The sequence below is a fragment of the Mastigoproctus giganteus genome, chromosome 6 (genome assembly GCF_048544385.1).
Source record: "Mastigoproctus giganteus isolate SK-2022 chromosome 6, ASM4854438v1, whole genome shotgun sequence".
Taxonomy (NCBI): Eukaryota; Metazoa; Arthropoda; class Arachnida; order Uropygi; family Thelyphonidae; genus Mastigoproctus; species Mastigoproctus giganteus.
The window spans coordinates 128,162,760-128,177,479 of NC_143580.1; the positions used below are offsets into that span (position 1 = coordinate 128,162,760).

The window sequence follows — 14,720 nt, forward strand, 5'->3', positions numbered from 1 at the left end:
TTCCAAATTGCAGTAACCTCCCAAATCCAAGGCCATTACTAATATGGATGGGAACTTGCACCTCCGGATTACCTGATCACCAACTGTATTTTCTTCAATCATATTCTTTTCACTGTCCTTCCCCTAAAATTCTGCAACACTCTGAGCTATTAATGCAATACGAGGGCAGTAGTGTCTATTACTATCCTAAGTACTTTCCTAACCTCGCCTCCCATTAGCTATATAGACAGACATGGACTGCTTGTGGAAACAACATACATTTAGTCAAAATATATATATATATATATAAAATTATTTTTAATGTTATGTGTAGAATGTAGTAGGTATAAATCTATAATTTAACTAATGCTAATAATGAAAATACCGTGTACCCTGGGAGCGATATATGTTGATTAAAGGGAGAAGAACGGAAAAGAAAAATGTAACGTTATAAACAAAGTGCGAATTTTGAAAAAATGTAAATTTTGAAAAGAACGACCAAGGTAGAAATAGCAGATTTTTGAAAAGAACGACCAAGGTAGAAATAGCATTGCAGTATCTTTCATAATTTCTATGTCTTCTTCAGAGGTCATCCACCTAAATTATGAAAAAGAACAGCAATACTCTTACTTCTGTTTCTGACATGTTCTGTATGTCAAAAAACACGTGTACGCAGACACGTGGTAAAAACTAAAATAATTTAGAATATAAATTTTGAATAAAAAATACAAGTTAAGCAAAAATATTATTCCAAAAGTATATATATATATATTTTATATATATATATAAATTTTATATATATATATATATATAATAAATAATATAATATATTATATAAATATAATATATAATATAAATATAAATTTTATATATATATTTTTTATATATATATATATATATATATATGCACACAAGGGTAGTTCAATAAAGAATTGCCATCGCCTACTTCCACATATCGCAGAGTCATGATATTATGTGTGTAGCATCATACATATCTCTGTACTAAAGGTGTAAATTTTCAGCCCTGTGTCTTAATTTGTTTTTCTCTTATAGAGCTGAACATGTGACGAAGTAGCATCATAGACAAAGTTGAAGCTAGAGCTGTAATCCGGTATCTGTTCTTGAAGGGGAAATCTAAAGAAATCCACGAGGAAATGACTGCTGTATATAAGGATGAAACCCCATCCTCTGGCATTGGGAAGCACTGGCATAGACAGTTTAGGTGTGGTCAGACATCGGTAGAATCTGAGCCCATTCCAGGCCGTCCCCATTTGGCCATTGATGACAGCACGATTAGAAAAGTGGAGTCATTAATCATAGAAGATCGCCGGATATCTGTGCGTGAATTGTCTCAGGAGGTGAAGATTAGTGTTGACTGTTGAAACAGTCCTTCATGACCAACTCCATTTACGGAAATTGAGTGCAAGATGGATTCCCCGATTATTGACTGGTTTCCAGAAGGTTGATCAACAACAGAAATCACAAGACTTGTTAGCCTTGTGCCAAAAAAAAAAAAAAAAAAAAAAAAAAGAGGACTTTTTCTCTCGTCTAATCACTCAAGATGAAAGTTGGATACACCATTTCAACCCTGAAAGTAAAAAAGCAGTCCATGGAATGGTGACATCATGGTCCCCCCCCCCCAAGAGGGCAAGGGTCCAAGCGTCAGCAGGAAAGATCTTGCTGATAGGGATGAGAAAGGCGTAATGATGACTGATTACCTGCCAAAAGGTAGAACAATTACATGTACCTATTATGCCCAACTTACTCACAAAATTATGGGAGAAAATCAAAACATGTAGGCGTGGCATGCTGTCCAAAGGTGTGAGACTGAAATTGCAACAACACAAGCGGCCACTTGTGAATATGAAGTACTGCCCCATCCAGCCTACTCACCCAATCTAGCACCATCGGACTTCTTGTTTCCTTCCCTCAAATCATTTCTTCCGGAGACCCACTTCCCTGACGACGAGACAATAATTTCTGCAACAGAGTCATGGTTCAAAGACCAACCTCAACACTTCTACAAAAATGGTATCTGAAGTCTCATTCATCAATGGGAAAAATGTGTAAGTCTGCATGGTGGCTATGTAGAGGACTAAAACCTGTGCCAAGAATCAACAGGCTAGCATCTCTGCAGCTAGGTCAGGGTGATTATTTATTGAACCACCCTCATATATATAAGTTGTATTAATATATTGAATTAAATATGCATATATATATATATATATATACACAGCAATACCTCGCTTAGCACGGCTTCAAACAGCATGGGTTTCACTATAACACGGTTTTCAATTAAGTTTAAGTTGAAAATTTACTGTAATTCAAGCTCATTCAATAGCCTAGACACGTATTCTACGTATATCCTGTGTTGTTGTAGCCTAGGAACTCACACATACATGCTGCAGCGCGAACTCTATTGTCTCACATGCACATGTGCCAATAGCTCCCCTCAGGCAGTAAGTAGTAATGTGCAACAATTTTCAGTATTCTTAATTCCATCCTGATGGGATGACATGATAGCTTTCAAACTTCTCATTTCACAATTTATTTTTTACCCCTTTAAATACGATCGAAAATATATTTGCATCTTGGCTAGAAATCACCGCCAAAACATGAGTTCTGTTTGGTAGCATGTTTTGCCCCATTTGGCAAATGATTTCACTGGTTTTGAATCGCAAATTCAGGCAATTGCTGAAGACACTGTGAAGATCGGAAAAGACTTGGGATTTGAAACTTTGAATGCTGCCAATGTATGTGACTGCACTGACTCACAAGTAAATGACTTAATCAGTGGTTTGACATTTTTTTAATAATAGCACCCTTAATTAATTAATTTTATTTTGTGGCACTGCTACTCAGTTTTTTGCCTATTAGATTCGATTCTCTCTTTCTGTGTATATATATATATATATATTTAAAAAATATGTTGTATGATAGTTATTATAATAATATAATTATAAGGATGTACATTTTTATAATTAAATTAATACTTAAATTTAAAAAAAAATAATGTTTAAGTAACTTAAACCCAAATTACGTGGCACCCCTGGAATGTTGTCGCACCCCAGTTGAAAACCACTGACTTAGATGATGCATTTCTCCTTGAAATTGACAAGCAAACTGCATATGAAGAAGAGGAAAACAATTCTAAAGTGGATAACACAGAAGTGGCACCAAAAGAATTTTCAACAGAAGAATTGGAGAAAGTTTATTGTATGGGGGGGGGTTGACATGTCCTGCGAGGTGATTATGAATGGAGATCCAGATGTTGAATGTGGCATCAAGATACAGAAAATTGTACAAGATGGGATTTGATGCTAAGAATTGTATGCTGAGAAAAGAAGAGACTACTTCACCAGACTTTATTATTGAAATACCTAAATAAACAAAGCTTTTTTCTCATCTCTTATGATCTCATCTCATCTCTGATGTTACCTTTTTATTAATAAAATTTTTGCAATATTTTAAATTTCAAATCCTTGTAATTGGCTATCAAGTGCAAATTGTGTATAGATTTATTATAATTTAGTTATAGACTATTTTTCTGGTATGCATTCAGTTAAAACCCATTATAATTATACCTCAATCAGCACGGTTTCACATAACATGGAACAGTTTCTGTACGTACCAATTATCAGTGCTATGCGGGGTATCATTGCTATTGCTGTGTATATGTATACAGGGTATCTCAAAAATACACGGCATAACTGCAGGAATGAGTTCCTCATATGTAGACAATAAAAATATTTTATATCAACATAGTTCCGGAAATGCTTGGTTTCCGAGTTTTGAAGGTCTGTCTATGACACTTAAATCAGGCATGTTGTTTTCCAGAAAGTTTCTATATGCCTGCCCTGTGAGGTTTGTTTGGAAGTACATGGGTCCCAAATAACTTATCACCGAAAACACCTGCCCAGATGGTGAGGCTGAACCGCTGTTGGTGATGTGATGGAAGAATTGCATGTGGGTTTTCCTCAGCCCATACATGCTAATTGTGAAAGTTTTGGATTCCATCTCGTGTGAACTGTGCTTCACCTGTGAATATCACTAAGGCAGGAAAGTAAGGAGTTGTACCACACTGCTGCAAGAACCACTGGCAGAACATTACTCGTCAGGGTAATCTACTAGTGACATGGCCTGTACTCGATGCAGATGGTAAGGATACAGTTGGTGTTCTCGCAACACTCTCCAAAAAGTCAAATGTTGAACAGCCAGTTGCATTGCTATTCTGCGTGTGCTGATTCCAGGAGTGGCATGCACAACATCCAAAATCTCCTCCTCTACTTCAGGAGTCGTAGATCTTGGTCATCCTCTGTTGGCAGCACGAGGTGTAAAGATCCCATGTTCAAAAGGCGGTGATGGATACCTTCAAACGTTTTCCTGTCTGGACATCTACGTTCTGGGAACCTTCATGGTACAAACAACGAGCCTCCAGAGCATTGCCTTCCCCAAAATTGGAATGGAAAACCACCAGATTCTGTTAGTACCTGTGATGAAGGAAATCACCTGTGGGAGATAAGACATTCTGATTAAAAACTCGGGAACCAAGCATTTCCGGAACTATGTTGATATAAAATATTTTTATTGTCTACACATGAGGAACTCATTCCTGAAGTTATGCCGTGTATTTTTGAGACACCCTGTGTGTGTATATATATATATATATATATATATATATATATAACTTTTTGACAAGGCAACTTGTTTCAAAGGCTTCCAATACTTATTTTTTAAAATTTTATGACCTTGATTTTTGGTGCATAGTAGCAGTAGCCTTTGTTGCTGATGTGCTAATAAAGCTGTAAACTGTCAAACAATCAACTACCCTCTGGCTGAAAGCAAATTTCTGCACATATATCCTGCAACCTTCTTTCATTGATTTAAATTTATGCCCTCTTAATGTGTTGTCTGAGCAAGGATGCCACCAATATTTAGCTTAGTCAATCTGTTTAAAGCCCTAAACAACTTAATTAGATCTTGCAGTTTCCAGATGCCAAAATTTTCAGAACTAGTCTTTCTTTCTTGATAAGAACACCGTTTTGTTCCCCACACTAGTTTTGTTGCTCTCTTCTCTGTGCCTATTCCATCAGATCCACAACTTCATAAAATTAGGCATCCAGACCGCTGTGGAGTACTTGAGATTTGGCTTAACCATTGCCTTATACAGTGGGATAATTGTCTCCTTATCCCTGCTAGCAAAATTCCTGTATATAATTGACAAAACCCCGTGAACTGCCCTAGCAGCCTGTATGTACAATTGTTCAGGTATAAGTTTCGATTCCTTGTATCATTTTGCCAATACCAAATATAATATTAATAGATTTAAAACCTATTTTATTGAAGAAACTTTTAAGAATAATTTTAATTTTTTTTTTTTACAGACAATCCTTTTACAAGATAAGCAAAGTCACCTGTACTGTGTAGCATGCTCCGAAGTAGATCCTGCAGAACATGCAAAAGATAATCCAGGTTAGTTGTTACTGTTCAGGCATGTCAGAGATGCTATACAGGTTTTAATTTTTACATGAAAATGATGTATTCCTTTGAGTGCATAATGAGGAAGAACACCCTTTGTAGGTGTTCTTTCTAGAAAATAAATTGTACATTATTTTCATGCCTGCAGTGTTTCTTTTGTCAGTGTAAGCATTTTTCAACTCATGTGAGGTCCTGTGGATCTTGTATGGGTTGAGAAAAAATGTAATATCTAGAATATTAGTACATTGGCATCTTCAATGAGTACATTTTAAAGGGAGGCAGTAAGAATACTGTGTCATGATGGCAAAAATGAGAATGATGACAGTGTCAAAAAGCTGATACCTTGAATTGCTGACAGTTATAAAAGCAGCAGTTTGGTTAGATTGTATTTTATGTTAGGTTTCAGTGATGACAGTCCAGTTGCAAAGTATAACTTCACAATATGAGAGATGCCCAATGGTGTACAAGTAATTAAGATGAGGCTACATACAATGGATTCTCTGTAACAAATGTTTCAAAATGTCCAGATAGTAGGCAGCAGTAACACTTTGGCTATTGGGCACAAACTCTTTGTGCACCATTCCCTTGCTATCACAGAAAGTGATGAGCATGGTTTTGATTTTTGACCTTTCCTGTCAAAATTTTTTTGGCTTTGGGAAGAGTTTGCTAACTTACACTCTGCACTTTGTCATGGGGTTGTACTGAAAATGCCACATCTCATTACCTGTAATGAGCAAATACAGGAAATTGGGTTTGCTTTCAGCAACCTCAATGAGTTCTCTGCAGTGTTCAACGCATGCCTGTTATTGACTGTCTGTTAATGATTGTGGGACAAACTGCACACAGAACTTCAATTTCTTCAAATCCTGGGTTATTTGTTGAAAACACCATGTCTTATTAGTTTCCTTACTAATGTACAGATCTTCTGCAGTCATTCAGAGCACTACACATCGGTCACATAATGATTTCCTACACCTTTTCAATCAAATCTGGCATTCTAATTGTTTTTGCTGGGCCCAGATGTTCTTCATCTTCCAGCGATTCTCTTCTACGGGCAAAACTTATATGCCACTCAAACACATGTGCATGAGACAGACAATTCTCTCCATATACACTGGTGTTCAAAGAAAGTGCATCAGGTAGGAATTTCACGTTTCTAACCCTTTTTTGCAATGGTATGTTACTTTAATGACTAGCATCATAAATTTAAACAAAAGACATTTATTAATAGTTAAGGCAAAGCTAAGTAATATTTGACAAGTGCTCTCAAATTATTCCAAAATGAGCATTTGCAACCTTTATACAACAGTTTTGGTAAACACGACAATTATGGCTCAAATGTTATCAGCAGCCCTCAATTTGCTTCAGTTTATCATTTTAAATGGAAAACAAAATGAAAAGTTCACCAGGTGCAAACTAATATTTAGTTGAACTGCCTCTGGCCCTGATGACAGCAGACACTGTCAAGTCAATGACAAGATCAGTTTCTGAAGATAATCAACTGATAGTTTGTAGTTCCAAACATGAATTATGCTTCCTGAAGCTCACAAAGGGTCTTTGATTTCTTTCTGGCAACTGCAGATTCCACATAATGCCAAGAGTTCTCTATAGGATTCAGGTCCACACTGTTTCCTGGCCAGCTAAGAGTTGTAAAGGACTGTTCTTCCAACCATTTTTTTTCACCTGTAACAAATGTAAACACGTTACTGTCGAACTTCTAATGCAAGCTAAAGTAACTACAGAAGTGCCTACTTGCACTTTTTCACCGATGACAAGGAGCAGAATCATCCTGAAAGATGCAGTTACTTGGCAGGTTGAAATGGTTGGCAGCAATTTGCCTTCCAATATAGCCAGGTATCCATTGGCATTTACGGAACCTTTTATAAACTGCAGGTGACCTACACCGTGATACGAAATGCACACCCATATCATTTTGCTGGTAGGGAATTTCACTATAGACACCATACAATCTGGATGGTATTCTTCACCACATCTACGGCGAATCGTTTGTCTCCCATCAGAGCCATGCAGGTTGAATTTCTTCTCATCCGAGAAAATAACTGACTTCCACTGCTCAGGGGTCCATTTGCATTCTCCTTACACCAAATTAATCAGGCCTTTTTCATTTTTTGTGTGAGGAGGGGCTTCTTCTTAGGACGATGGCAAGTCCATTTTTGAAGAGGCATCTTCTGACTGTTACTGCACTTGCTACCACTCCTGTATGTTCTTCCCATTCTCTTTTCAGCTCAAACGAAGAAGCTTTATGGTTTTTAAGGTATAAGCACTTCAAAACATGGTCCTGTTTTGGTGTAGAGACTCATTTGTGTCCTGTTCCTTTTGTCTTATCAACAGAACCAGTATTCTTGAGTTTGGAAAAAAATATACTCGCTGTCGACTGATTACAAGACTCTTTATAAGCAATATGACAGGAAGAATCCTTCCTCACGTAATGCAACAATAGCGCTCTTTCTTTGTGGTGTCAACTTCACATAACTTGCCATCCTGACAAGCAAGGAATGACTGCAACTCTTGCAGAGTGTGTTTATATAGTTGCAAGTAACAGCTGATGCAATATTATGTCATCATCTATGCACATCAATCTTATCTGATGCAATTTGTAAGAAATATTGGCATATACTTACGTTATTCGGATGACAATTACAATTTCAAGGGGTGATGCACTTTCTTTGAACACCAGTGTATATGCAATCTGTTTAGCTTTGTTTAAAAACTAAATGCTGTAATCCATATAGACACCTCCATGCAGTATCGTTTGTACAAAATAACCTCCATGCTTTTCATACAGTACCAGATACAGTATCTGGTCTCAACTGTACTACTTCCAAGAACACAAATTGGGAATATCTTTTTGCTGGATACCAGGCCACTGTTGGTATTCAGGGAATTAACCAACTGATAGTGCAGCTAATCAGACCATTTCATTTTTACCATCTCTCTGAGGCACCTCCGTAGCCAGGTGGGAAGGAGCAGCAGTGCGTAGCACACGCTTCTTGATTAGACCGGGGTTCAAGCCCGTCACCACCAAATACGGAAAGGTCAGGGAATAACCACCGCATATCCCGGAGCAATATGGCCTTAGTTGCTAATGCTCCTAAAAACCAAATAACAAAAAAAAAAAAAAAAAAACCAACCATCTCTCTGTCTAGTTCCTTGCAGTAGCTGCATCAGAGCTGAGGCTAACATTCAAAATGCTTTTGTAAAGAAACAACATCTGGTAATCTGGCTGCACCACATCTGTCAAAATGTAATCTCTCTCTCTAGCAGAACTTGAACAGGCACAATATAGCCAAAGCAGTTTTTGTGCTATAAAACAACATTTTTTTTTTTTTTTTGGTAGTTATTGGCGCATCAGCTTCTGTGGCCATAATGCACCTCCCAAGGTTTTTGCAGTACTTTGATCGAAGCCCAGGAGCAATATGGCCTTAGTTGCTAATGCTCCTAAAACCAAATAACAACAACAACAACAACGATCCAAGCCAGAGGCGGGGTTCGAACCCACGACCTTTGGGTTGCCAGGCAGGCACTTTGCCCACCCGGCTAGCCCAGTCGGCTAAAACAACATCAAATATATATGTGTGTGAGTGAGTGCATATTGGTGAAAGGGTTAAATTATTATATTTTGCTTTATTTTAGGCATCTCTTATATTAGACCCATTTCTTTTTCTCTGTTTCTACAGAATAGTGCACTACTTTTGTTTATATATTTATTTATATATGAGAGAATTGAAAATGAGGTTTCTAATTTTTTTTTTTTTTTTTTCTGAGTTAGAGAGATACAGAAATTGTATGTAGTTACAGAGAGATGTAAATTTTTTAACATAATTACATATTTTGCTTATATTCATTAGAAAAACTTGGATAAGTGTTGAGTTATATTCATTAATATAACTTGGATAAATGAACATTTAAACACTCATCCCAATGCTTGATGAGATTTTTGAAACCTTGTGCTGCTAATGTATAGTTTAACTTCATGTATAGTATGGTTTAATAGCAAATGCTCATATTGCTATGGTCATGTTCTTTAATTTTGATTTCCAACTGCAGTGTAATAGTTGATTAGTTTACATTGTATGTTTTGTATTGTTCAGTTGCATATCACTGATTATTGATAATATTTTTAAATACTGTATTTAAATTATGTGAAATGTAGGTTATTGTGGGAATGGAAACATCCCAGGTGTGAGCATTTGGAAATATTATTAGCTTCAAATTATGCTCAGAAAGTTTTTCATTGGTTCTGAATATAAGCTGTGGCTCTGGTATGAGCATAACATTTATTCAACATTCCAGTGGACCATGTGTCTCTCCATCAAAGTTCCATATGGTTTTAATTACAAAATAAACACGGAACAAGTTTGAAAATTGCTCCCCTTCCTCGGTATGGACAATTATGTGATTGTAATGAAACTGTTACATAAGGTGAGTTTAAGAAAGTTACAGAATAAGATTCAAGTTTTATTTCTCATTTGCATTTAAAAACTTTATGTTGAAACCATTACATTAAAAAATCAGATAAATAAAATAGGTGCCTCCGTAGTCAGGTGGGAAGGAGCAGCGCTGCACACGCTTCTTGATTAGACTCGGGGTTCAAGCCCGTCATCACCAAATACGGAGGATGCGGAAAGGTCAGGGAATGACCACCGCATATTCCCGGAGCAATATGGCCTTAGTTGCTAATGCTCCTAAAAAAAAACCAAATAACAATAAATAAAATGAAAAAAATATATAAAAATACAGTGATTCTAAATAATATGCTGCAAAGTTTATAAAAATTTTTTTTTTCTCCCTGCAATATGGAGAATAATGTTCTCATAAGCATCATTAATAGTCTAATCATACCAATCCTTCCACATAAATTCATTAATATAACTTGGAATAATGTCTTTGCTAGTTCATATGTTTTATAAATGTTTTCAGTTTGTGCCAGTATTAGTGTGAGCTCCTATTAGTAGATCTACGAAGTCTTAGAATAGTTCACTGTTAGGCGCTCGAAGTTCTTACTAGGAATGTCTTTGATTATACTATATGCTCACCATTCATTGGAAACTGTAGTGCTCCCATTTGTGATCACTGTCAATATTCCTTGGTTCTACCCACTCTCGCTCCTGCAGGAGTGTGGATGACCCGCCAGGTGTCTTTTACTCCCTGGTCCGGCTTCTCGTGCCAGTGGATGGATGCTGGGGGCTCCTTCCTGGTGATTGCCCCTCCCAGTAACGAAGAGGCCAGTCAAACAATACAAACAACACACTACTCACACATAACCCACGCTGACTGGCTTTGATATGTTAACAGAGTACTTAACGCGGATCTGTGGGAAACCACGGGAACCACATAACAAAAAACACTGTCAGTATAATAGTGCTGGCATCTCTCCTTTCAGCAAGTCAGGCATAACCAGTCTTTATCATAGGATTGTAAAGCACCAAGTAGCCATGAATTTCTTTTGAGATTATGGCCTCTCCAGTATTTGACTTTCACTAAAAGAGCTTCATTGATTTGGACAATTCAGCCAGATTCTCCTAACTGAATGGGTTCCTGCAGAAACTTTGAAGAGCAGGCATCCTGCTTTGTAATGCATGCCTTCTACAGTCTAAACTGTGTGATCATATTTTTACTGGAGTTTTAGTTGCCTAGAAGTATATCATATGCAGTGTGATCAGACAGTGCTGGCTTTCTTCAGAATAACTACCCATTAGTATAGAGTTAGTTATTTTTTTAATGAGCTCACCATGAGTAATATCCTGATTTCATACTTTGTCATTTCACTAACGTGCAGTTATCATTATGTGCAGTGCATTGTAAATTACTTTTAACTAACTTTTTTTATTTTTAAATAAATATTGTAAATCACTTTCCTTATGACAAGATCCAAGCATTGTTTTAAATACAAAATAAAGATGATACAATAACTAAAAAACACTGCAGCTAAGAACAAAAATAAGACATTGCACCATTGGTTTCAGCTATAAGCCTGGAGCAATGTTCTGAGCATAATCCAGATGATACTTCTGAGTGCTCACACCCGCACTGTGCTTCCATTCCCACATTAAATAAACATATTCCAATTCTATACATTTATCATTACAGTGAATGAATAATATCTTGATTCCTTAATAATTAATTATTTCTTTAAAATTAAAAGAAAATAGTCATTAATTCATATCCATAGAGAGCATTTTTAAAGTACCCCCACACAGTGAGCAGTTAGAACTACACATGTCATTCAAATGACTATCTCTAATTGGTACCGGTTTTTATACATTATCTCTTTCAGCTCTGTGTTGGACTAGCCTCTTGATGTTAATAAATGATTAATCCTTGTGGTCTGATGTTGCAGCTGCCATGCCCATCAGTATTTCCTGTTACAGAATTTACATTTACTGTGTGACACAATTCTTGTTCTGCCATCTATTTCATATAAACAATGCCATTTATTTCATATGAACTGAAAAGCTAAATCAACATTTATTGATGTTTATAGTCAATTGTTAATGGCAAGCAGCATTTGTTTACATGCTATACTGGATTGATTACTGTACTGCTATCTATTTATACTTCTAATAAGAAATATGAAAAATTAAATCAATGTTTATATTCAGTTGTTAATGGCAGATGGCATTGCTTATTTTTTATATGCAAAAGTCACAAAGTAACTTTGTGTTAGAGTGAAGGATTAGTAATAATGGTGTAAAATGATGCAAGCAAGCAAGCTTATACAGCATTAGCAAAAAAAAAAAAACTTTCTACATCTCCTGTCCATCTCCTGCAATTTTTTGTCTGGCTTTCTATTGAATTTACTCAAATTACACACTTTCACAACACTGAAGAAACAGGTGCATCCAATAGAAACAAATGAAACTGGAAGCTTGTCAGAGACTTCAGTATCTTGTGACTTGTCAAATGCTTACTGCTCTGGTGGAAGGAGATTTGGTTTTATTGGGAAATCCTTTTATCAGGGAAATTGGTAACTTTTTTTTTTTTTTTGTAATAAAGATAGGTGGACTAGAACCAGGTTCCCCTCACCAATCTTGTTCTAGAATTGGAACAAGATTGGCGAGGGGAGCCTGGTTAGGGAGAGCAAAAGGATGCTCTTACTAGGAAGGGCTTCAGTTTTTGTAAATTACAACATGTGGAGAGTAGGCACCTACAAAGAGGTGTTTAAGGCCTTAAATGGATCAAATGATGTTACCAATGGATTGTCAGATTTTAAGGGGAGGGGGGAGGTAAAGAGAGCATTATTATTCATGTAGGGACTAACAATATTAAAAGAATATGACCTGATGATTTGTTGGATAAACATAGGGCCATGCTGTGAATTAGGTCAGAATGTGTATGTCTGCAATTCTGTCTGGAGACAATAGGAGGAATCATTTATATGCTGAAAGCCTTGTGGATTAACTTGAGAGACTCTGCAAGGTGCTGGAGTGAAATTATTTTTAGTGTAACCTGCAACTAGGTAGAAGGAATCTATTTGTAGAGAGACGGTATTTATCTGAACAAAAATGTGAAAGAGTTTTTGCTAGTATTATTGAGGATACTATAAGGATTCATGGAAACTGTGAGAGAGAGAGAGAGAGAGAGAGAGAGAGAGAGAGAGAGAGAGAGAGAGAGAGAGAGAGAGTAATATAGACACACATTTATATGATGATATGAGTCAAAGTAATGCTTGACACATCTCAAGAATTCTTGTTTGTTGCTGCACAGCTGATGTTGGCAAGATTTTCTGAAGATGGCAATGTTTCATATAAGCAGAAAGATAATCACATTAGTCCACTTGAATGGATTAACTGTTGATGATACTGCTCAGGTTACAGACAAACTAAATGGATATTTTGCATCCACATTCACACAGGAGGAATTTTTTAGGGATGGGTATGTGAAATGCTGCCTAAGCAGAATGATTTTATTATAACTGAGAGGAAAGTAGAGAAGAAATTGTTGAAAGTCATAAATAAAAAAGGCACCTGAGGTGGATGGGATCTACCAGCTATATTAAGCAAAGCAGCAAGAAAATCTTTAGCCATGATTATGACTTGGATTAAGGGAAGGTCCCTGTGGACTAGAGATGTGTAAATGTATACCCAATTCACAAAGGAAGACGAAAGGAAGATATTAGTAATTACAGACCTTTTAGCTTGATTTCTATTCCAGGGAATATAATGGAGTCATTGGGTTAAAGAAATAATGCAAAATAATCTAGACAAAAATGCAGTTTTACTGCAGTTACAGCATGAATTTGCAAAAGGAATAGTCTTGTCTGAGCAATCTGATTGGATACTGTGGCACAGTAACAAAGGACTTGTTGCAAAAATAAATTTTGATATCATATACTTGGATATCAAGAAAGCTTTTGATTTTGTACATAAAAGACTGCTATACAAATTGCAGCAGCATGGCATGAAGGGTGAGTTGCTTCTGTGGATAAAGGGATGGTTGAGTGGGAGAAAACAGAGAATGGTTATCAATGGGCACTGATTTTCTTGGACTAATGTTATCAGTGGAGTCCCCCTGGGTTCGGTGTTGGGCCCATTGTTGTTTTCTATATTTATCAATGATATTGATGAAGGCATATTAGGCTTAATGTTTAAGTTTGCAGATGATAATGGAAGTTGGCAGAGTACTTACAGTAATCAGGGTATGCTACTGCAACAACATCTAGACAAATTAGGCAGATGGGCTGAGAAATAGCAATTGAAGTTTAATATTGGCAAATGGAAGGTGCTTCATATGCAGAGTAGAAATCCCCGATTAACATACCAACTGTGTGATACATAATACACTCAGGGGAGTTGGAGAATGAAATAGACCTGGGGATAATTCCTCTGTCAAAAATGTTCTTTGAACAGTAGAGACAGGCTCATGGGGTTTTGTCAATGATCTACAGGAATTTTGCCAGCAGAGATAAGGAGGAGATTATACCATTGCATGTCAGTGATTAGGCCACATTTTGAATACTGCATATAAGTCTAGAAGCCTCATTTTAGGAAGGATGTGGATCTTTTGAAACAGAGAAGAGAAACAAGGTTGGCAAGGGTAGCAAAAGGGTGCTCTTACCAAGAAGGGCTTCAGCTTTTGCAAATTGCAGCATCTGGAGAGCAGGCTTGTGAGGAGATCTGATTGAGGTGTTTAAGGCCTTTAATGCATTGAGTAAGCTCAATGCTGATGGAATTAGACTACACACATAAGAGGGCTTATACAGGTGACCCTCAGCGGATTCGCACATGTGGTAAAAGTCTGTG

At 36.7% G+C, this 14,720-nt stretch overlaps 1 protein-coding gene across 2 annotated transcripts in view; it reads left to right on the plus strand.

Annotated features, from left to right (window-relative positions):
• Positions 1–14,720, plus strand: part of LOC150084570 (ubiquitin ligase substrate adapter ZNRD2-like) — a 114,263-nt gene that overhangs the window by 77,899 nt on the left and 21,644 nt on the right. For both annotated transcript variants that reach the window (XM_090375332.1, XM_090375331.1), the window contains exon 3: positions 5,364–5,451. In XM_090375332.1, coding sequence (XP_090231458.1) covers positions 5,364–5,451 — 88 coding nt within the window. The remainder of the gene's footprint in view (positions 1–5,363; positions 5,452–14,720) is intronic.